Genomic DNA, 22341 nt, shown 5'->3' on the forward strand with positions numbered 1-22341 from the left:
GCGGTCCCAACCGTTCCAACCAGACAGCAGACTCACTGGCACCCGTGGCAGGGACCTGGGCGATGCCCCCATGTGGCGGGACCTGCTCGCCCTTTACCAGGGAGTCCGGCACTGCGCTGGGAGAGAAGAGCCGGGAGATGGGAGCAGGCTGGCTGCCCGTGCCGTGGCCAAGGTCCGTCACCAGGATGCCGCTGTGGAACTCTGTGACCCCAGGAGCCTGAGGGGACACAGGGGAGAGAGGTCACCCCCAACCACAGTCATGCTGGGTGAGGGCCACCCAAGGTTATAGGCTGCTGAGGGCCTGTCTGGGCCACTCACCCTGGCGATGGCAGCAGGCGTGATGACCATGCTGGACTGGGACACGGTGGAAGCCAACATCCCTTCTCTCTTCAGAGGGCCTGATGTCATGATCACTGCTTGGGGCTGTCCTGAAAAGGCAGCTGCCAGAACAAGGGGGAGGTGAGGGTGGGCGGCCCAGCGGGGGGCCCAAGGGCTGGCCGGGCTGCACGGGGCGGGGGGAGGTGGGGGTGGGCCTAGGAGCAGCACACGACCCCTCTGCTGCCACTGAGACGTCACCTCCTTGCTGCAGGGCATGTAGACAAAGCTACTTTTTTGCAACTTCTCCTTGGAGAGGACAGATTACAGACCCGGGAAAGAGACGACCAGGACCATGTTTTTTTCAAACTGCGTCGAGACTTAACTAAACGAACAACACAGCATAGAAAAAACAGACTAGATCCACGCATGTAGTCTTTCATAACCCTTCTGTTTCCTATCACAACGTGTGTCACGAGTCTGCAAGCCTGGGGACCTGGCAGGGGATGAGGGCAGGGGGAGAGTCCCACTTGCTTCCCTCCACTTGACTCACCTGGGGCGAGGCAGGCATTCTTCAACACCAAGGACATGGGCTCTGGTTTGGGAGCAGGCACGATTTTGGGGGGCTGCTTGTGCCTCCCCCCAGGCAAGGATACGGGCTTGGGGTGCACGAACGCTAAACGGGGTTGAGGAGGCCCGACGGTTGGTGGCCGGGAGACCGGAGACAGCGCCAGGCCACAGGGGGACACGGAGGGGGTGGGATAGTGGGTGGTGATGATGAGGCCCTGGCTCTGGCTGAAGGTGGTGGCAGAGGCGTCGTGGGTGAGGGTGGCAGAGGCCGTGTGGGTGATGACAGGGGGCGACTTGCTGACTTCGGCAAACTTCTGTGGCTGCAGGAAGGCAGGGGGAGTCGGGGGGTTCAGGGCAGTGGCGGGAGGAGGGCCTAACGGCAAGACGGGGGAAGCAGGTGCCGGGGCTGGGCTGGGCGACAGCAAGGGCATGGTGAACACGGGCAGGAAGGGCTGGGGGACACTCAGTGGTGGTGCAGAGGGACCTAAGTCTGCGGGCTGGAGAAAGGGGTCCCCCGGCTGGGAGGTGTGTTCACAGCCCTGCCCACGCGTGGGGTCCAGGGCCGTGGCTGCAGGGGGCGCAATGAAGCCATCAGGGAGGCTCGGGGTGGGCAGAGCGGTGGCTGGCAGGATGCTCTCCTAAGGAAGGAAGAGAAGAAGTGAGGAATGGACGCTGGAGTCGCACTGCTCGCTGTCACTCTCCAGCGCTGCACACCGCAAGGTCCGACACAGTACCCGGCGCCTGGGACGATGCCCCGGGCATAAGGGACAGAGGCGGCGTCTCCCAGCCCCTGGGACTGCTGATCTGCGGGGGTCGGATCTGGGTCTCCCCGGGCATCTGCAGGGGTCTTGTTTCCATTAGGAACTCAGTGATAACACAGGGCTCAGACACAGCGGCTGTCTGCACACACTTGGCTCTCGGCCTGGGGATATCTTGTTTCTGGAGTCCAGCGGGGTCCCCCCAAAGTCCCTGCCATCTTCTGTTACAGAGCAGGGGTAGCCTGGATCACAGCTGCTCACGAGGCTCCCCCAGGACAGTTTCACGTATCAACTTCTAGAGAGGTCACCTCTTCCTAAAAGGGAAACGCTACAAGGAATCAATTGTTCGGATCTCCGTCTCTATAGGAGAAACTCTTCACGGAGCCAGATGGAAGGAGAGAGGGTCAGGTCACGGGCGCCTAACTGGATATGGGCACCAGCCCGAGAGTCTCTTAATGGCAGAGAGCCGTGCCTCACTCAAGCTCAGCCGTCCCAGCAGCTGGTAACCAACTTGTGTTGAGTGCTGAGTAAAAAGTAAAAGAAATACACGGAACTCCCTCTTCTTAGTGATCTGCGTTTTTCTTTGCTGTCTCACTGGCCTGGTCTTAACTGGTCAAGACAGAGCCTGCTGCACACAGGGTATTTGGGCCTTAGGCGGGAGCATACGTTTACTGATAGAGCCTCCCACCTCACGGACACCTAAGGATGCTTCCAAGGAGGGCTAGGATAACTTCTTTACACATTATATGTGAGTTCACCGCTGGATCTAGCCACCCCTAGCACTTTGCTTATGGCTGCAAAGGTTCGATGACCAGTCCGGTGCCCCTTCCCCCAAGTTCCCTCTACCTGAGCAGGTGGGCTGCTGTTATCTGGTGCAGGCCCTGAGGCGGGTGCAGGCAGCATGGAGCCGAAAATGGAGCGGCTGGAAGAGAAGAGGTCTGAAAGACAGCATCAGGGGCTTGTGAGCTCCGTGCCCATCACTTCACTGCATCAAGATCCAAACAAATCAGGCACTGCACCCCACCTTACCCAGAGGAATGCCATGGCTAGAGGGCATCCCCCCCGCCCACCACGAGGTAACTCTGCAGAAAGAGGCCCTCTGGTTGGAGCTGCGCAGGCTGGCAACCAGTGTGGCCTCTGAAACACTCCCAGGCCTGGGTGGCACCCGCTCTGACAGTGGCAGGAGCTCAAGCACCAGCTCTAACTGCGGGAAACCGCGAGGACGTGGCTGTGCCGCCAGCGCCCTCTGCTGCCTCGTGGGGGAACTGCATACAGTCACAGCCAAACCTGAGGCTCTGAGACGCGGACGGGGAGACAGAACGACATCCCACAAACACTTGCCAGGCCTTGCAGCGACTATAGCAAAAAAAAAAAGGTTCTGGAAAAATTCTAAGTCCTCTCCCTGGTCCATTCGAACAGTTGCCTCTATGAAAGGGAAGCAACATCCACTTTGTCCTGGGTAAAGAGAGACGCAGGTAGCCATGCTCTTCCTCTGCCCCAAGGCCTTACCCTGGAAAGGCTCAAATGTGTCCATAAAGTCCAGGTTGGGCTGCAAAGGAATCAGCCCCGGTTGAATCATGTCTGCATTTCCCAGATGTGCTGTAAGAATCAGAAAGGAGACAGGAATCATTTTGCCTTCTCAGACCATGCTGTAGGAATATATTAAGGGCCTGGAATGGATCTTCCTGGCCCTGCTCGCATTCTAGATTCTTCCGAGAAACGTAGGCCACTGGCTGGGATTTCTCGTCAGTTCATGGGCATCGTACACCCTCAGAGGGCAGGAAAGAGAGTTTTCGTAGGAAAGGTAAACTGAGTATCCGGCAACAGACACTCCCCAGAAGCTGTGAGCAGCTATGCAGAGACCCCGGGTTCTAATTTCAGCCTGTGGGCTCTTCCCTGAGGGGTTAACTGGACAGCTGCACGCTGCCAGGTGAGAGGCCAGCCCAGGAGTGCGAATGATTTTCCTGAGGGTGAGTCACAGGCCCTGTCACGCGCCCCAGGCCCGTCCTCTGCTGAGGGACAGTATCAGACGTGTGAAGCTGGTTCAGACCAAACCTCCACCGCTCCCTGGCGGTGGCACCACGGGCCTGACGGGGCCTCACACACAAGGAGGCTGGTCAACCCTCCTCACTGCTCACCCCAGACAGGCGACAGCAGCTCAGGGGTGGCCCCGAGGCAGAGCCTGCCCTGGGGGCCTGGTGGGGAAGAGGCAACGCCTCCAGTCTGGAGTCCAGGGGCGGGTTACCTATCTCGCGCGGGTTGGGCCAGGCCACGGGCGGGTGCGAGGAAAGCGTGGAGAAGAGGGTGTCGCTGAATTCCGACATGAGCATGTCTGTGTTCAGCAGTGTGTCCTCCTCCATGGGGACTGGGGTCTTCCAGCCATCCCCGTGCTTGTGCCAATAAAGCATGTCATCGTCCTGCCACCGACAGGGGGAAGGACAAACCAAAGGGGCAAGAGTGACTCGGGAGTTGCCAGCATGCCACATGAGGGAAATACACTGCACTGTGTCACAGAGCAGCAAGGGCTCCCGGATCAGAGATGAGGCGAGGGGGTGGGGAACTGCAGGGAGAAACCCCCTCCCGCCCCCCAGCAGAGAACTGGCTTGTTTCCTTCACATCCTTCACGTGAGAAGGGGGGTGGCCCCTCCTCTAGCCCCAGGGAGAGTCCACGTCCCCACCACCTTCTGCTGCAGTGCTGGGCCACCCAAGTCACTGCTGTTTCTTGTCAAAGGAGGAGGTCCCATGAGGGTCCTCGTGGCCCCCAAGCTCACACACCTGGGCCAGGCTGGAGAGGTCCTCATCTTTGTGCTGCTGGAGCTGCGGAGAAAGGATAGAGAGGACCAAGGTGGGCACTCAGGGCCCAGGCAGGGGACGAGGCCCTTGGCCTCTCCTTCCTGGAAGGGGCTAACCTCCAGAAACATCTAGGCCTTCTCTCTCTGGGAGGCGGGCGGGGAGAGGGATCCTGCCCCTGCCATCCCCAGGCCAACACTGGACACAGAGGAGATTCCCAGCCAGTGTCTGTGGAATAAAGAGCCCTGGCTCCTGGCTGGAGAAACTGAGAGCAGAGGTCACACGACCAAAGCAGGCCACCACTGGGGCTGGGCTAGAAGGCTGGGCCGAGGAGAGGGGTGGCCAGCTCCGGGCCACAGCCTTGGGGGCCGGTGTTCTGAATCCGGGCTCACTTCTTCCCTCCCCTACGGGGCTTCCTGAACGTGCTCTCTTTGGAGGCCGAGCCAGATACCCTTTTCTTGAAGTAGGTCCTCCACTTGTGATACTCCCGGATCACAATCTCAATGCGGCTTTTCCAGTACTTCCCCTCCGTGGTGATGGCCTGTGGGGAGACGCAGGGCAGAGTGGAGCGGTGGCGCTGGATGAGCCACCCTGCCAAGAAGCAAGCGTCTGGCCCTGGAAGTCAGGCCCGGGCAATCCAGCTCTGAGAAACAGGCTGCCTGCCCGCGGCTTCGTCCACAGAGTTTGTCCCGCCTCTGCTGGGCCGTGCCCGGCCTCTGGGTGAAGGGGAGCTTTCATTTCATGGCCCGTGATAACCCAGGGGGCTTTGGGGGCCCAGGTCCCGGAGGCTGGACCGGAGCAGGGGTGAGACAGAGTGCCCGGCAGGGGAGAAGCACAGAGTTCCCGGCGCTGGAGGAACCTCCAGAGATCCGGGCTAGCTCTCAAATGCCCTTAGCCTCCGCCACGTTTCCAAAGGGTGAAAACAAACGGCCAGTCACAGAAGGTTCAGGTGGAAAGTGACCTCTAAGACAGAGTTCAGCCTGCCCACTGTGCAGGGCGGGGAGCCCCTTCCACAGCAGCCCTGAAGACCTCTGGTGACGAGGAGTTCACGACGGCCTCCGGGAGCCCACCTCACTTTCAGTTTCCTTTTTTTTTTAATGGCTGGAAAATATTAAAGCAAGTCCCAGATATCCTATCATAAATCCCACATAATTTCACCCAAGAATACTCCGCTGTGTGTCTCTTGACAGTGAAGAATGTTCACTGTGAATAATGCAATATTATTACCAGACTGAAAAAAGTGAAATTCCTTAATACTAACACCAGATCATGTCCTATGGCTCCAAACCGTCTTTCATTACGTTACTTTCCAAGCTTTCCCCTTTTCATGGTAACAGTGAGACATGCTTGGACAAAACTAAAAAGATGCAGAAGAGTCTTCCCTCCTCCTCACTCTAATCCCACGAGGAAACAATTTCTGTATATCCTTCAAGACATTTCCCATGCATGTACAATCACACAGACACACGCTTTAAAAAACTAACCTAAAGATACTCAAATACTGTTGAGCAACTTGCTTTTATTCATTTACTATTTCTTCAACATCTTTCCCTCTCAGTATATAAAGATCTCGAGTTCATTCTTTAATAGTTAAAGATGTCTGCCTTGTAAGGAGTCAAGATCCCTCCCCGTGGGACTTCCCTGGTGGTGCAGTGGTTAAGAATCTGCCTGCCAACTCAGGGGCCACGGGTTCGAGCCCTGGTCCGGGAAGATCCCACATTCTGCTAGAGCAACTAAGCCCATGCGCCACAACTACTGAGCCTGTGCTCTAGAGCCCGCGAGCCACAGCTACTGAAGCCCGCGCGCCTAGAGCCCGTGCTCTGCAACAAGAGAAGCCACCGCAATGAGAAGCCCGCGTGCAGCAACAAAGACCCAACACAGCCAAAAATAAATAAAAATTTTTAAAAAAGAAAAAAAGATTCCTTCCCCGTTGACTTCCAGAGAAATACTGACATTAAAAGAAAGTAGAGGGTAAGTCCCGGTTGGAGGACCCCCTCAGTCCCTGGGTCAGCCTGGTCTGAGAAGGCGGGAGCCTCTGTGGGGTGTCAGAGGCCACCTGCCCCCCGCATCGCCATCGCTTCTCGGGGTCAAAACAGCTGCCAGGACAGCGCAGCCCCAGCACCCTGTCCTGCGTCCTCCCTCTGCGGGTCCCACCCTTGTGAGTCCCCTCCTCCTGAGTGAGGGCCTATCACATGCCCAGTACCTCTGGCCGCCGGTGCTCGTCCACTTCCACAGAGCCATCCAGCGGGGTGACAAAGTGGCACACGGGGTTCTTGCGCTTCTCCAAATCTGGGGGGGGAGAGGGTGAGACAGCGTCACTGCGGCAGAGACCCCCGCAGGAACTCCGCCTCTTCTGTTCGCACCCCGCCCCTCAGGGGGGACCCTTAAGGGTTCCTTCCTTCTCCTTCCCTTGGAAAACGAGATTTCAGGGAAATAAAGGGGTCCAGGTCCAAGGAAAAAAGTCTGGCAGTAATGTGCGGGCGAGAAAGGGAGTCTGGCTGATCAAGAGAAACACCGGCCTGAGCCTAGGGGACCCCGAGCACGCCGATCTCCTGCAGAAGTCACCAGACCCACCTGTACCCAAGCCAGCTGGACACAGGACGCGGCCTGGGCCTGCATCGTCTCAGACCTGCTGAAAACAGGAACTGTTCCCCGACTCTCCAAATGTCACCTCTCGGCTGTGCACCCGTCCCTCCTCCTCTGCCCTTACAACACTGAGCACACTAGGTTGGGAGCAATCGGCCTACACTTCCGCCTCCTGCAGACGCTTGGCTGGGCCCCCAGTGCCGATGGCGATAAGGGTCCAGTTCACTCGGATTTGGACGCACACGGCCCGAAAGAGACTTCTGTGTGACACACAGTGTTCCAAAAGCAGGCTCCGGGGCCCCGAGGTGCAAAGGCCTCCTGGTGGCAGAACCTGGAGGTCTCCGGCCCAGCCACGCGGCACTTACACTGCATGTACCATGCCCGCCAGATGGCATTGTTGAGCCGGATCTTGTCTCTCCACTGGAGCTTCAGGCCCTTGAAATTCTTCCACTTGGGAGACACCAACTTCCCACTGAAAGGTAAAATGAAGAGGGGAAACTCAGCGGTTTCTCTGAAAATGGAATGAAATCACAAAGTGCCACCCAATCATTCCAGGCCTCAAAATTCTGGATTAACCCATGTCAGCCACAGGCTAGGCTTGACAGGATACACAAGGCACTTTAGGATTTCTTCAAAGTGATATGGATGGGGTACGGGGGGCAATGGTGTTGGGTATGGAGGAATCAGGATCGGCCATGGGTTGGTAACTGCTGCAGTGAGGTGATGCTACACGGGGTTCACTATCCTATTCTGTCTACTTTGGAATATCTTTAAAATTTTCCATAATTAAAAGTTAAAAATCTGCTGATTTTGCCTCATACATGTATCAAATCATCATGTTGTACACCTTCAACTTAATGTTATATGTCAATTTTATCTCAGTAAAGTTGGGGGAAGGAAAAAAGAAATCTGCTGACCACCGAACGAAAGCCAGCCCGCTTGAACCCGGTCTTGGCCACCTCCTTTGCCACCAGTCCCCCTGAGGCACTTACAGTCCAGGCACACAAACGTCCCACTGGCCTTAGAACCCGCGGGGCCCTCTCCTGCCTCCAGGCCTCTGTGCTCGCAGTCCTCACTCTGCACGGAGCTCCCTCCGCCCCTGGCCACCCGCTCACCCTTCCAAGTGATGCTCAAACATCCTCCCCTCCGAGCCGGCACCGGCCTCGCCCAGGCTGCCGCCGATCCCTTCGGGACCCCTGAGCACTGTTCGTACCTCAAGGGCAGCACACATCCATCCACTCTCTGTACAGCAACGTGTCCCCACACCTCCTGCCACTAGACTGCAGCTTCTCGAGGGGAGGGCCCTTCCGGCATCCTCATCTGAAGCACCCAGCACAGAACTTGGCACAGGGCAGGGGCTCGTGTAATAATTCTTCATTGAATGACTTAAAGGGCCCTTGCAAACAAAGCTAACGGCAGGCAAGGAATGCTGCCTGGTGGCACAGGCTTCTCAGATAGTTTAGTTTTTCAAGGGCTGTGCCAGGAGCCACCTCTGAGCAGCTGGCATAGGGCTTCCCCTCTTCAGATGGCTTGAGATGGACAAGGCACTGTCACTGGTCCATACAGAGGGGGTTCTGTGGGTTCTACGTCACTGCAGGCCACAGCCCTGCCCCTTCTCCAAACCCACTCAGAAATTCCACGTGACAAGCAGTCACAAGAGCTGGGGGCTTCAAAGACAGTGCCTGAGTGATAAACATTCCCTGAACCCGAACACCTGGTTTATAAAGCAGAAGCCCCTGGCGGTGCACCTGGCAAACCTCATGCCCCCACCGCAACTCAACCCAGCACTGGCCTAGGCTTTGGAAGAAGGCTGTGACCACCACCCCCAGAGAAAAAGTCACAGCAAGTCCTCTGAGAATCTGAGGGACAGACAGACAGAAGCCACCTAAGCTCAAAGGGTCAGGGGTTTCGAGCCCGTCACACGCCTCCCTCCTCCCACCTCTCCCCGGTCCAAAGGCACTTCCACCCCAGCTGTCATCTACGTTTAACAGCCAGCAGCCCAGTGTTTCTGAGCCTCTGGGGCACGACTGCGTACTGGCTGTGAACTTTCGCAGTCACTTTATTTCTCTGACACACCAGTTTCCTGGGTAAAATTACAATAACACCATTGCCTGCAGAGTGTTTTAATAAGGATTAAATGTACACACGCACGTGCACACACACACGTTCTTAGACACACAGGACAGGTAAACCCTAAGGTAAAATGTAAATGTAAGCTATTAATAACCACCTCAGTGATCTGGATTTAAGTTATTTCCCGGAGGCCTGGCTTTTAACACCTCCTGACTTGAAAAGTCCTCCCTTTCGTGTTTGCCGCCACTGTCGTGGGGTGCCTCCTCCCCACAGGAAGAAAAGGTGACACCCACGGGCCCCCCTCTTGACACCAGCGAGCAGAGACCAGGGCAAAGGTCAGCCTTGACCCCCGCACAGCTGTAGAGCCACTCGCTTCCTCAGGGCCCAGAAGGCAGGCCTGGGTCCATCTACTCACTCGACAAGCGTTGAGGACCTACTGTGTGTCGTGCACACGCTAGGAGGGGAGGAAAAGGATGGATGAGGCGGATGAGGTCCCGGCCCTCATGGAGCACATGAGCGCTGAGGCGTGAGTCCTGCCTACGTGCTGAGTGCCTCGAACAAGAGCAAAGGGCTGTGGGAACACAGTCGGCATAACTAACCCTGTCTGAGCAGTCACGAGAGGCATTCTGGAGAATGTAACATCTCAGCTGAGGCCCAGAGGATGAGGAAACTTCAGCTAAACCAAGGAGAGGCGGAAAGGCCTGCGCTGGTCCTTCTGGCTGGCTTGATAGCCCTCAGGAGAGCAACACAGGTCTGGTCAAGGCCGTAGAAAACACCCAGAATGGCAGGAGCTGGAGGGGTGGGGGAGGTGGGGGGATGCTTCTAGGCCAGTCTGGAGGGCAGAGTATACACCAGAGTACATTGGTCCCACCTCTGGGCAAAACCAACCCTCTTTCCCCTCCTCTGAAACAGCTTCCAGCAACCCACTGTCTAGCCAGACAGGGCGTTCCTGCCTGTTCCAGGAGAAAACAAAACAAAATAGAAAACCTTCCCTATTTTTTTATTCCCTTAAGGGAAAACAAAACTTTTCTATAATTGACAGCTTCCTTATGTTGAAGGCCAGGATTCAAACACCACTTTCTCTGTGTGTCTAGCAGGACCAGAATCCTGACCCGGCATCTGCCACCTGCAGAGACAGCTGCCGAGGACAGAAGCAGGAGAAGAGGTGGGATGGAAAACGAGGACTCCTGTGGGGAGAAACGTTAGACTCCAGCAACGTTCCGTTACTTTTTTTTTTTGGCCGCACCGCATGGCATGTGGGATCTTAGTTCCCTGACCAGGGATCGAACCCGTGACTCCTGCGGTGGAAGCGCGGAGTCCCAACCACTGGACCGCCAGGGAAGTACCCTGCAAACATTCTGTTAAGAACTGACCACCGGGCTTAATACAAACCCACCCTTACTCCTGCTTTGTTACTTAAGACAAAGTGGCTGATGTGAGCATAGAGCATCTTCTCAGAGAAGTCAGAAAACGCCAACAGCTTCAATTACTTACCACGAAGGGGGTGGGAAGATTCAGAGAGAGATCAAACCCTGGAGGCTAGAAACCAAATCTGATAGGGTGTAGTTTGGGCTTCTCATCTTCTTCCTCCTCAACTGCTGGGATGTTTCCCTCTTCCTTGATGTTTATTTCCAACTGCTATCACCCATCAACTGAGGCTTCTGTAATATCTCAACAGCCAACAGGCGGCGCTCAACCAACGCAAAGAAGTAAGTCTGCAACCAAGACCAAAACCTAAACTGCCCGCAGAGGTGGAGAGACGGTTCCTTACTGATGGGCTCCCTGGAGGCTTTTTTTTTTTTTTTTTTTTTTTGACACGCGGGCCTCTCACTGCTGCGGCCTCTCCCGTTGCGGAGCACAGGCTCTGGACGGGCAGGCTCAGCGGCCATGGCTCACGGGCCCAGCCGCTCCGCGGCATGTGGGATCCTCCCAGACCAGGGCGCAAACCCGCATCCCCTGCATCGGCAGGCGGACTCCCAACCACTGCGCCACCAGGGAGGCCCTCCCTGGAGGCTTTGATGTGCTGATGTCACTGTCAATCTTCAACAGGGAGAGGAGACATTCCCTATACAGACATCCGAAGACAAGGACTGGGACCCTTTCTATGGAGGTACCCCAAGTCTAGTTTCCCATGGAACATACAGGAAAGGCTGCTCTGAAGAGTTCTAAAAGGGACCGTGCGGCTCCTTGGTGAAGCTCCCTTGAGCAGGACGCCCACAAAGCAGCCATGATCGGATTCCTGCTCCCCTCAGCCCTGTCCCAGCTTCACTGGGCTTCCAGACACGGATGATTGGGATACTTCTTAGTCTAACTCAGGGTTCTGCCATATTCCTTCTTTAAAGTGTTACCACTGGGACTTCCCTGGTGGTCCAGTGGTTAGGACTTCGCCTTCCAATGCAGGGGGTGTGAGTTCAATCCCTGGTTGGGGAGCTAAGATCCCACATGGCTTGGGGCCAAAAAACCAAAACATAAAACAGAAGCAGTATTGTAACAAATTCAATAAAGACTTGAAAAATGGTCCACATCAAAAAAAATCTTTAAAATAAAATAAAGTGTTACCAGAAACACATTATCAAAATTTCTGAGACCACTGGCAAGATCTCCTCTGGCCTTGCCTCCCAACCCCGCCTCCTTAAACGCCCGGGAACCCACACACACACACACCAGCTTCCTGATCAGAACAATGAACCTGATTCACCCCCCACTCTCCCAGTCTTACTCTGGGAAGGCCAGGGTCTGGGTCTGACTCATCCCAGCACAGTGCCTGGCACATGGGAGGTGCGATTAAATATGGAATTACTGAGTACTAAACTTTTCCATAAAGAAAAATCTTCATCCCCACCCTGCCACGGCAGCCCTTCCTAGAAGACAGGTTCATGACATGGGCAGGAAGTCTACAGCACAACAAAAGTCTCTCTCAAAACTGCCATTGGGTGGAACAAGCAAACTGAATTCTTCAGAGGTCTGGCAAGAGACTGCTTTGGATTGAAAATTAAAATGCAAGGCTTGCACAGACAGGAGCTGGAATTAAGAAGAACGGGGGAGAGTGAGACTGGGGTGGGGATTTGGGGTTCTGTTGGTCCCAGGTAGGATTAGGTCCCAGGTCCTAATTCCTGGCCAGACCATTCTCTCCAAAAGAAAGCAGGCAAGGGTTCTTGGGTCTACTGGTGTGGGGCCCAGACAGTGGTGGAGTCCTTTCATTTGGTCATGCAACCATATTTGCTTGTGAGGCAATACTTCTTCACCCTTCCTGATACTTCCCGCAAACCCACGAGCAAAACGTTCCAAGGCCTATACTACCCAAAGCAATATACATATTTAATGCAATACCTATCAAAATATCCATGACATTTTTCACAGAACTAGAACAAACAATCCTAAAATTTATATGGAACCATAAAAGACCCAGAATTGCCAAAGCAATCTTGAGGAAAAAGAACAAAGAACGCATAACCGTCCCAGACTTCAGACAATACTACAAAGCTACAGTAATCAAAATGGCGTGGTATTGGCATAAAAACAGACACGTGGATCAATGGAACAGAACAGAGCGCCCAGAAATAAACCCATACACCTATGGACAATTAATCTTTGACAAAGGAGGCAAGAATATACAATGGGGAAAAGACAGTCTCTTCAGCAAGTGCTGTTGGGAAAGTTGTACAGCCACATGTAAATCAATGAAGCTAGAACACACCTTCACACCATACACAAAAATAAACTCACAATGCCTTAAAGACTTAAATATAAGACAAGATGCCATAAAACTGCTAGAAGAGAGCACAGGGAAAACATTCTCTGACATAAATCATACCAATGTTTTCCTAGGCCAGTCTCCCAAGGCAATAGAAATAAAAACAAAAATAAACAAATGCGACCTAATCAAACTTATAAGCTTTTGCACAACAAAGAAAACCATAAACAAAACAAAAAGACATTCTACAGACTGAGAGAAAATATTTGCAAATAATGCGACTGACAAGGGCTTAATTTCCAAAATATATAAACAGCTCCTACAATTCAATAAAAAAAAAAAACCACAATCGAAAAATGGACAGAAGACCTAAACAGACATTTCTCCAAAGAAGACATACAGATGGCCAACAGGCACATGAAAAGATGCTCATCTTCATTAATTATTAGAGAAATGCAAATCAAAACTACAATGAGGTATGACCTCACACCAGTCAGAATGGTCATCATTAAAAACTCTACAAATAATAAATGCTGGAGGGGGTGTGGAGAAAAGGGAACCCTCCTACACTGTTGGTGGGAATGTAAATTGGTGCAGCCACTATGTAAAACAGTATGGAGGTTCCTCAAAAAACTAAGAGTAGAACTACCATATGATCCTGCAGTCCCACTCCTGGGCATACACTCAGACAAAACTATAATTCGAATAGATACATACTGGACTTCCCTGGTGGCGCAGTGGTTAAGAATCCGCCTGCCAATGCAGGGGACACGGGTTCAAGCCCTGGTCTGGGAAGATACCACGTGCCGCGGAGCAACTAAGCCCACGTGCCACAGCTACTGAGCCTGCGCTCTAGAGCCCGTGAGCTACAACTGCTGAGCCCACGTGCCACAACTACTGAAACCCGCGTGCCCAGAGCCCGTGCTCTGCCACAAGAGAAGCCACCGCAATGAGAAGCCCATGCACCGCAACGAAGAGTAGCCCCTGCTCGCCACAACTAGAGAAAGCCCACGCACAGCAATGGAGACCCAACGGAGCCAAAAATAAATAAATAAATTTATTTTAAAAAAAAAGATACATGCACCCCTATGTTCAGAGCAGCACTATTTACAACACCCAAGACATGGAAACAACCTAAATGTCCACTGACAGATGGATAAAGGAGATGTAGCACAAGTACACAATGGAATATTACTCAGCCATTAAAAAGTGAAATAATGCCACCTGCAGTAACATGGATGGACCTAGAGATCATCATACTAAGTGAAGTAAGTCAGAAAGAGAAACAAATACCATATGATATCACTTATATGTGGAATCTAAAATACGACACAGATGAACAAATCTACAAAACACAGACTTACAGACATAGAGAACAGACTTGTGGTTGCCAAGGGGAGTGTGGTGGGGGAGAGAAGGACTGGGGGCTCTGGATTAGCAGATGCAAACTAGTATACATAGGATGGATAAACAACAAGGTCCTACTGTAGAGCACAGGGAACTAAATTCAATATCCTGTGGTAAACCATAATGGAAAAGAATATGAAAAAGAAATGTCTATATGTATCACTGAGTCACTTTGTTGCACAGCAAAAATTAAACACAACACTGTATGTCAACTACACTTCAATAAAATTTTTTTTAATTAAACAAAAAAAAGGGCTTCCCTGGTGGTGCAGTGGTTAAGAATCTGCCTGCCAACGCAGGGGCCATGGGTTCGAGCCCTGGTCCAGGAAGATCCCACATGCCGCAAAGCAACTAAGCCCACACCCCACAACTACTGAGCCTGCGCCCTACAGCCCGCGAGCTACAACTGCTGAGCCCACGTGCCACAACTACTGAAACCTGCGTGCCTAGAGCCCATGCTCCGCAACAAGAGAAGCCACCGCAATGAGAAGCCCACGCACTGCAATGAAGAGTAGCCCCTGCTCGCCGCAACTAGAGAAAGCCTGCGCACAGCAATGGAGATCCAACGGAGCCAAAAATAAAATAAATAAATAAAAATTTAAAAAAATAATAAAATAAAACAAACAAACAAAAAAACATTCCTAGGCCTGTCTCCCCCTTACTCCCTCCCAGCTAGGTGGAGTGGGTGAGCTACGGAGTGTGGAAAGCAGCACTGGCATGGGGGGCCAGGCCCTTCTCCTTTCCTGTTGTGGGAAAGCTGCCCACTGAGGGCCCAGGCCCCTCCCGGGTTCCCTTATAAGCCACATCCTCAGCTTGATCAATAATACGGAGAATAATTTAGCCAGCATCTGCTGAATCTTTTTTGTTGTGTAAAATACATGTAACATAAAAGTTACTATTTTGACCATTTAAAAATGTACAATTGGGCTTCCCTGGTGGCGCAGTGGTTGAGAGTCCGCCTGCCGATGCAGGGGACACGGGTTCATGCCCCGGTCCAGGAGGATCCCGCATGCCGCGGAGCGGCTGGGCCCGTGAGCCATGGCCGCTGAGCCTGTGCGTCCGGAGCCTGTGCTCCGCAACGGGAGAGGCCACAACAGTGAGAGGTCCGTGTACCGCAAAAAAAAAAAAAAAAAAAAAAAAGTACAATTCAGTGGCATTCAGTACGTTCACTGTGCTGTGCAGCCATAGCTGCTACCTAGTTTCAGTGCTGTTTTCATCACCCCCAAAGGAAGCCCTGTACCCACTAGCGGTCACTCCCCACTACCTTCCCCCTGGCCTCTGGCAATTACTAACCTACTTTCTGTTTCTATGGATTTCTTTCTTCTGGACATTTCACATAAACAGAATGATCAAATATGTGGCCTTTTATGTCTGGCTTCTTTAACGTAGCACAATAGTTTGAAGGGTCATCCACACTGTAGCATGTATCAGTACTTCCTTTTTATGGCTGAATCATATTCCACTGGATGGCGAGACCACATTTTGTTTATTCTTTCATCTGCTGATGGACACTTGGGTTGTTTGACGTTTTGGCCACTGTGAAGAGTGCGGGTGTGAACTGACTCCAGTTTTATTTCCCAATCGGCTCAGAATTCTGGTTAAGGGAGAGAGGTCTGATCATTACACTGGCACCGGGGACATGATGATGGGCAAAAACAACTGTGACCTTTGCTGGAGGGCAAGCGGGCGACTGTCTATCAACATTTCAAACGCACATCCCTCTGACTCACGATTCCACTGTTAGGAGTTGAGTCTGTAGACGCATTTGCATGTGGGCACAAAGACATAAATAGAAGACATTAAACTGCAGTACTGTTTGTGGGAGCAAAAAGCTGGGAACAACACATATTTATATGTGCTGATGTACAGGCAAGATCTGCAAGATGTATTAAGTGAGAAAAAAAAAACAAGGTGCAAGATATAAAGGATGGCCACCATTTGTATTTTCAGCAGGGAGATATGCACACAGACGCACACACACAGGAAGGGAGGGAGAAGGAGGGAGGAAGACAACCAGTCAATCTCAGGAAAGATACACAAGAAACAGGTAACAGTGAAACAGTGATTTCCCTTTGGAGAGCTGAATCGCAGAATTAAGGAGGCTCAGTCAGAGAGTTAGTTTTCACTGTTTACCATTTTTTTAGTGTTTAAATATAACACAGGAATGTATTATTTTTTCAAAATAAACAAGGGAAAGAGACCAGGTATAGTCCAAGACCTTATAGGGCTTCTAGTTAACTGGGGAAGGAAATTAATCACATGAGCAGATATAAAACTTGTATACAAGTCCGTTTTGTGCACCAGATCCAAATATGAGAATAATAGCTAATAAGTGGTTTCTTTAACGAGTGACTGGATGAGTAATGCTCAGACTGGTCTCTCTATTCCAGGACTCCGATTCTTTTTCTTCAAAAGAGCGGTCTCTATTGGCTTTCCCTGGGATCTGGGCCTGGTTCCACAGGCTGCTAGGAGCCAAAACTAACAGGCTCCAGACAGACAAAGGTTCATTGAGGAGCCACGGCGTGGGGAGCGGCCCTGCGAGCGGCATGGCAGGAGGAGGGCACCGTGTTCAATGGAACCGCCCTGGAGCCACGGGCCCTCCGCCCTGGGCCACCTGCCCAAGCAGCGTCTCCACCCGGAGAAAGCCTGTGAGGTTTTCAGGCCCTGCTCCCACGCCCAGGCGTGGGTCCTCTCTCCTGCACCCCAAATTCATCCTCCTCCTGGGTCACTTGGCATCTTGTTTTCTTTTTTTTTTTTTTTTTTTAACATTCAAAGAAAGCCGTATTGGAGAAGCAGGATCAGAGGGCGATGGCGGCAAGGCAGGAACATGGGCTCCCGAGGGGTCATTCCAGGTCTGTCCTTCTGACAAGGGGTGTGTGCGTGTGGTTTGTGTGTGGGGCATGCATGTGTGTGTATGTGTGTAGTGTATGCTTGTGTGGGGGGGTGTGTGGGTACAGCGTGGTGTGTGTGTGTGAGACTGCGTGTGTGGGTGTGTGGGTACAGCGTGGTGTGTGTGTGTGAGACTGCGTGTGTGGGTGTGTGGGTACAGCGTGGTGTGTGTGTGTGAGACTGCGTGTGTGGGTGTGTGGGTACAGCGTGGTGTGTGTGTGTGAGACTGCGTGTGTGGGTGTGCTAGTGTGTCTAGGCGTGTGTCTGCTCACATGTGTGAGCATGTTTGTGAGGACTGGGGCTGTCTGTTTTGTGTAAAAAGCAGGGAGTAATCACTTATATGACCATCAAAAATTAGAGCACCATGATGGAGCTGAAAGAGGCAAAACCGGGCCAGCCGCGGCGGTGACCCCCCTTCGCCCTGACTGTGAAGGACAGTGACTTGTGTCCTTGCTGGGAGTGCTCCCTCCCGTGTCCCGGCCTCCCACCTGGGGACAGACACACCGCCATGCTTACACCATTCCCAAGCAAATGAGGAAAGAGAGTGGTGGTGGGAAAGAGAGTGGCACTGGGCTGGTGACAACGGGAGCTGTCAGAGCCCCGCCTTTGGTAAGAAGGGTGCCGATGTCCCTTCCCCGACAGGAGAGCTGGGGACCACAGGAGGCTTGAAAGGACTGGGCCTGGTGCAGAGTAAGTGCTCCCCAAATCTGGGGCATGTTGCTGAACACTGAAGTTGAGTCTTGGGCATGTTCCTGAGTGTTAAAGCCTGGAGCTTCCTGTCCGATTCGAGCCACCACTGGCCTTTCAGGCAGGAGCAGGGATGCTGGGCAGGGCACCAGTTAAAGCCATAACCATATGCCTATTTGCCAGGAGAGTAAACTTGAATCCAGAACCCAGGGTGTTCCCGACTACTCTAGACTGAGGATGGGACCAGGCCTACAACGGGAAAAAGTGGTGTCTCACTTCACCTGCATCACTTGTTAATAAAATACTTTAAAAAAGCTGCATATTAGCTATGTGTCTCTTTTACTTTATGAGCCGTCCGTGCCCTCTGTCTTCTAAAAAACTTTTTATTTTGAAATAATTACACACTCACAGGAAGTAAAAAAAAATAGTACAAAGAGTCCCGTGGACCCTTTGCCCAGCCTTCCTCCCCGGTGGTGGCACCTTCTCTAGATGTAGCACAACCTCAAAACCAGGAAACCAGCTTTGGGAACATTGTTGTTACTTAAAGTGACAACAGATCTTATTCAGTTTTCAGCATCCGTTGAAGTGTTAGTTGTTTTTTTCTTGCTATCTTATATTGGTAATACTATAATATTAATGATATTAACGCTTTGTGATATTTCTGCCAATGTTTCCCCTAGGTTTTGGTTTTTACTTCTTTTTATAGCATGTCTTTGAATAAGTAGGTTATATTTTTGTGTAATCATATCTACTGGTCTTCAGAATTTCTTTTATTGCTTCCTTGCCTACCCACCCACCCTATCCAGAGATTTACTTTTCATTTTAATCTCTTTTTTAGCCTTTTTAGTCTTATCTGATTTTTAAATAAATTATATACTCACACTGAAAGAAAATTCAAACAACGCAGAACAGTACAAAGAACAAAAGCAAGGTCACCTGCAATTCCACCACCCAGAGGTCACTATTGTTTAAATTCTGGTGATAACATTGTGTAGTAAAGAAATAACCTTATTCAAAGAGAAGTCTAGCCCTTGCCCTCAGCTCCTGAGGGGTAAACCTCTAGGCCCCTGGAATGTCCTGCCCAACAGGAGTATCTGCGTTTGCCTGGGGCTTTGGCCACAGGACAACCTCACTATGTAATTACAATGGGGGCCCTGGAGCAGGGGGTGTCAGTTCCAATCTCCAGAGGAACCCATGACTAAAGGTATCAGCCATCTCTGGGAGGGTCTGGAGACTCGAGGCCAGCCACACAGACTGTGATCCGGCCCCTCTGAAGACCAAAGACTCAGGTGAGCTTCCCTGGTTTTCAGCATCACACATCGTGGCCGGAGGGAGGTAACGCCGTCCACTGGGAGAGGACAACCAGAAGCACCACATCTGGACCCCTCTTGGACTCTGCCCTATGCATGGCTTCCCTTGGCTGATTTAATCTGAATCTTGTCCCTGAGATAAACTATAAGCATGAGTATAACAGTGTTCCGTGAGTTCTGTGAGTCCTTCTAGCAATTACAGAACCTGAGGATGGATTTGGGAACTTGCAACTGGTGTTAGAAGTGAGGGAAGCCTTGGGAAATTCCCCGGCAGTCCAGCGGTTAGGACTCCACGCTTTCATGCCGTGGGCCCAGGTTCAACCCCAGGTCGGGGAACTAAGATCCCACGAGCTGCGACACGTGGCCAAAAAAAAAAAAAAAAAAAAAAAAAAAGGGAGTCTTGTGGACTACTCTCTGCAACTTTGTAGTTGGCCCTAAAACCTTATAATATATATTGATTTGATTATGTATATATGTGTGTCTTTATTCAGATTAAAACATAGGAAAAAAGTATTTAAATATATGGAATTATTTTATAATTCACTTTTTCACTTACAGGTCATGGACATCTTATTATAGTTGTACACAGCTTTTATTGGTTAAAAAATATTCCATTATATACATTTATCACAATCTACTTAACCACTTTTCAATAAATAGGCATTCGTTTACATTAATGGACATAGTTTCTATATTTCACTATTATAAACATACTGTTTCGATGACCATACTGCTACTTACATTTTTGTGCAATTGCACGACTGTTTCTGTGAGATAAATTCCTAGAAATTGGAAAGCTGAATCAGAGGGTATTTGTACATTTATAATTTTGTAATAGTCAAAGAATCTTTCAAGGTTTATACTAATTTACATTCCTAATAGCAGTGAATAGTACCTACTTCCCCAAACCATTACTCAAATTAGTTATTTAAAGATTTTTTTTTGATGTGGACCATTTATTGAATTTGTTACGATATTGCTTCTGTTTTATGTTTTGGTTTTTTGGCACCGAGGCATGTGGGGATCTCAGCTCCCTGACCAGGGATCCAACCCGCACCCCTTGCATTGGAAGGCGAAGTCTCAACCACTGAACCACCAGGGAAGTCCCAGTGTCTGCTAATCTTACAAACAAAAATTTAAATCACTAATTTTTAGTTCCCACTTATTAGTATCTTTTATGTTTATTGGCCATTGGATTTTTTAATGTTAACTGTCTGCATGTCTTCTGCTTGTTTTCTGTTGTTTGAAAGCTCTTAATTTGGTGGAAATGTCTGCCACACACATGGCAGAGTTAATGTGTCCGTCTTGACTATTTATCTTTGCCTCGACTATATATATATATATATTTTTTTTTTTTTTGCGGTACGCGGGCCTCTCACTGTTGTGGCCTCTCCCGTTGCTGAGCACAGGCTCTGGACGCGCAGGCTCAGCGGCCATGGCTCACGGGCCCAGCCACTCCACGGCATGCGGAATCTTCCCGGACCGGGGCACGAACCCGTGTCCCCTGCATCGGCAGGCGGACTCTCAACCACTGCACCACCAGGGAAGCCCTGCCTCGACTATTTTTGATGTGCTTTGTTTTGCTTTTTTACTCTACTTAACTTTTTAATGTATGGTGAGTTTTTGTTGTTACTGTTTTAGTTGACGTTGTTCATTAATGCAATCAAAATTTTAAAGTCCTTTCTTTTATGTTTCTATCTTTTGTGTCATAATTAAAAGGGCTCTTCCACCCCAAGACTGTGAAAATACTTATCTATGTTTTCTCCTAGTTCTTTCACAGCTTCACCTTTTACATTCTTTGCTCCATCTGAAAGTTGGTTTGGTTTCATGAAGATACTGGGATCCTGCTTCAGTCAATGTTTCCTACCTATTCACTCAGTAATTCATCCTTCCCGTTAGACTAAAAAACCATCGCCATCATACACCACATTCTCATAGATAATACCTGGGACCACTTCTGACCACCCCAGTTCTTTTGGTGTTTTGTGCCTATGCTTTAAATGGTTTTACTTTTTACATTTAACTCTGACTCACCTGGGGGAAAAAATCAATTTAGTTCTTTACACAGCTCACCAAAATAAATTCCGACTAGCTATTTGATTATCTCATCTTCCCTCACTAATTTATGACACTTCCATTAACATATATTAAATTATAATATACACTAGGGTCTGTTCTGGGGCCTCATATCACTGATTCGTGTCGAATCCTGTCTTAGTATTACAGTGATTTAATAACTATAAATCTGTGATACACTTTACTACCTAGGTAGCGTTAGTCCCCAGCATTTAAAAAAAATATTTATTTATTTTGGCTGCCCCGGCTCTTAGTTGCAGCATGCAGACTTCTTAGTTGAGGCATGAGGACTTCTTAGGTGTGGCATGTGGACTTCTTAGCTGTGGCATGTGAACTCTTAGTTGTGGCATGCATGTGGGATCTAGTTCCCTGACCAGGGATCAAACCCAGGCCCCCTGCATTGGGAGCGCAGAGTCTTACCCACTGGACCACCAGGGAAGTCCCAGTCCCCATCATTTTTTAAAACAAATTTTAGAATCTTTGCCTATTTATTCCTCCATGCTCCAACTTTACAATCATGTTGTCAAATCTCAAAAGAAAACTATTCTGGCATTTTGATTGGAGTTGCACTTAACAAATACACTACACAGTGTGCGTCCACCACTGACCATTCCAGCTGGGTCATCTCCATCCTAGATTGGCCTATGTTTCTCTACTTATTCGAACAACTTAACCTATTTAAAAATAGCTTTTTTTAAAAACCTGAAGCTGTCTTCTGTAATTTTCTTCATAAATGTCCTTCGCATTTCTAATCATAATACTCAAAATAATGTCAAAAGAAAGTTTAAAAAGTGAAGCTAGCAAAACAAAACAAAATCACAGTTACACACCCAAACACAAGCACTATTCACACTTTATTGTATTCAGCACAGCACCTGCAGCTGATATGGTAACTGCCACCCTCACCCGGATCAAAGCGGCCAACCCATAGATATAAGTGAGAGGTTTCTATTATATTCAGTAGCAGGAATAACCAACTACTCGCAAAGAATACAGCCTTTCCCTACGGGAAGGGAAAAGGTAATTAATAGGTTCAAGTATTCACCAAGGTTAAGATTTTTATGTAAAGAGTGGAAGAACTCCACCCCATCTCAGACACCTGGTGTAAAGAGGAAGTAAATTAACAGAGGTCTTCAGCCAGAGTACACACCTGGAGTCAAGAAACTGGCTGCCAGAGATATAACAG

The 22341-nt window shown here is 50.4% G+C and overlaps 1 protein-coding gene across 2 annotated transcripts in view; it reads right to left on the minus strand.

Annotated features, from left to right (window-relative positions):
* MLXIP (MLX interacting protein) overlaps nt 1-22341 on the minus strand; it is a 60714-nt gene that overhangs the window by 9661 nt on the left and 28712 nt on the right. Inside the window, exons 2-11 of one of the 2 annotated variants that reach the window (XM_082641351.1) lie at nt 7385-7491; nt 6637-6722; nt 4885-4974; nt 4419-4460; nt 3889-4060; nt 3153-3242; nt 2490-2581; nt 869-1523; nt 319-440; nt 37-217 (exon numbers count right to left, since the gene is read on the minus strand). In XM_082641351.1, the coding sequence (XP_082497477.1) occupies nt 37-217; nt 319-440; nt 869-1523; nt 2490-2581; nt 3153-3242; nt 3889-4060; nt 4419-4460; nt 4885-4974; nt 6637-6722; nt 7385-7491 (1637 nt within the window). Of the gene's footprint in view, nt 218-318; nt 441-868; nt 1524-2489; nt 2582-3152; nt 3243-3888; nt 4061-4418; nt 4461-4884; nt 4975-6636; nt 6723-7384; nt 7492-22341 lie in introns of both variants that reach the window. The other variant, XM_082641350.1, reaches the window with a different exon arrangement.

Source organism: Mesoplodon mirus, assembly GCF_964341445.2.
Source record: "Mesoplodon mirus genome assembly, chromosome: 13".
Lineage (NCBI taxonomy): Eukaryota > Metazoa > Chordata > Mammalia > Artiodactyla > Ziphiidae > Mesoplodon > Mesoplodon mirus.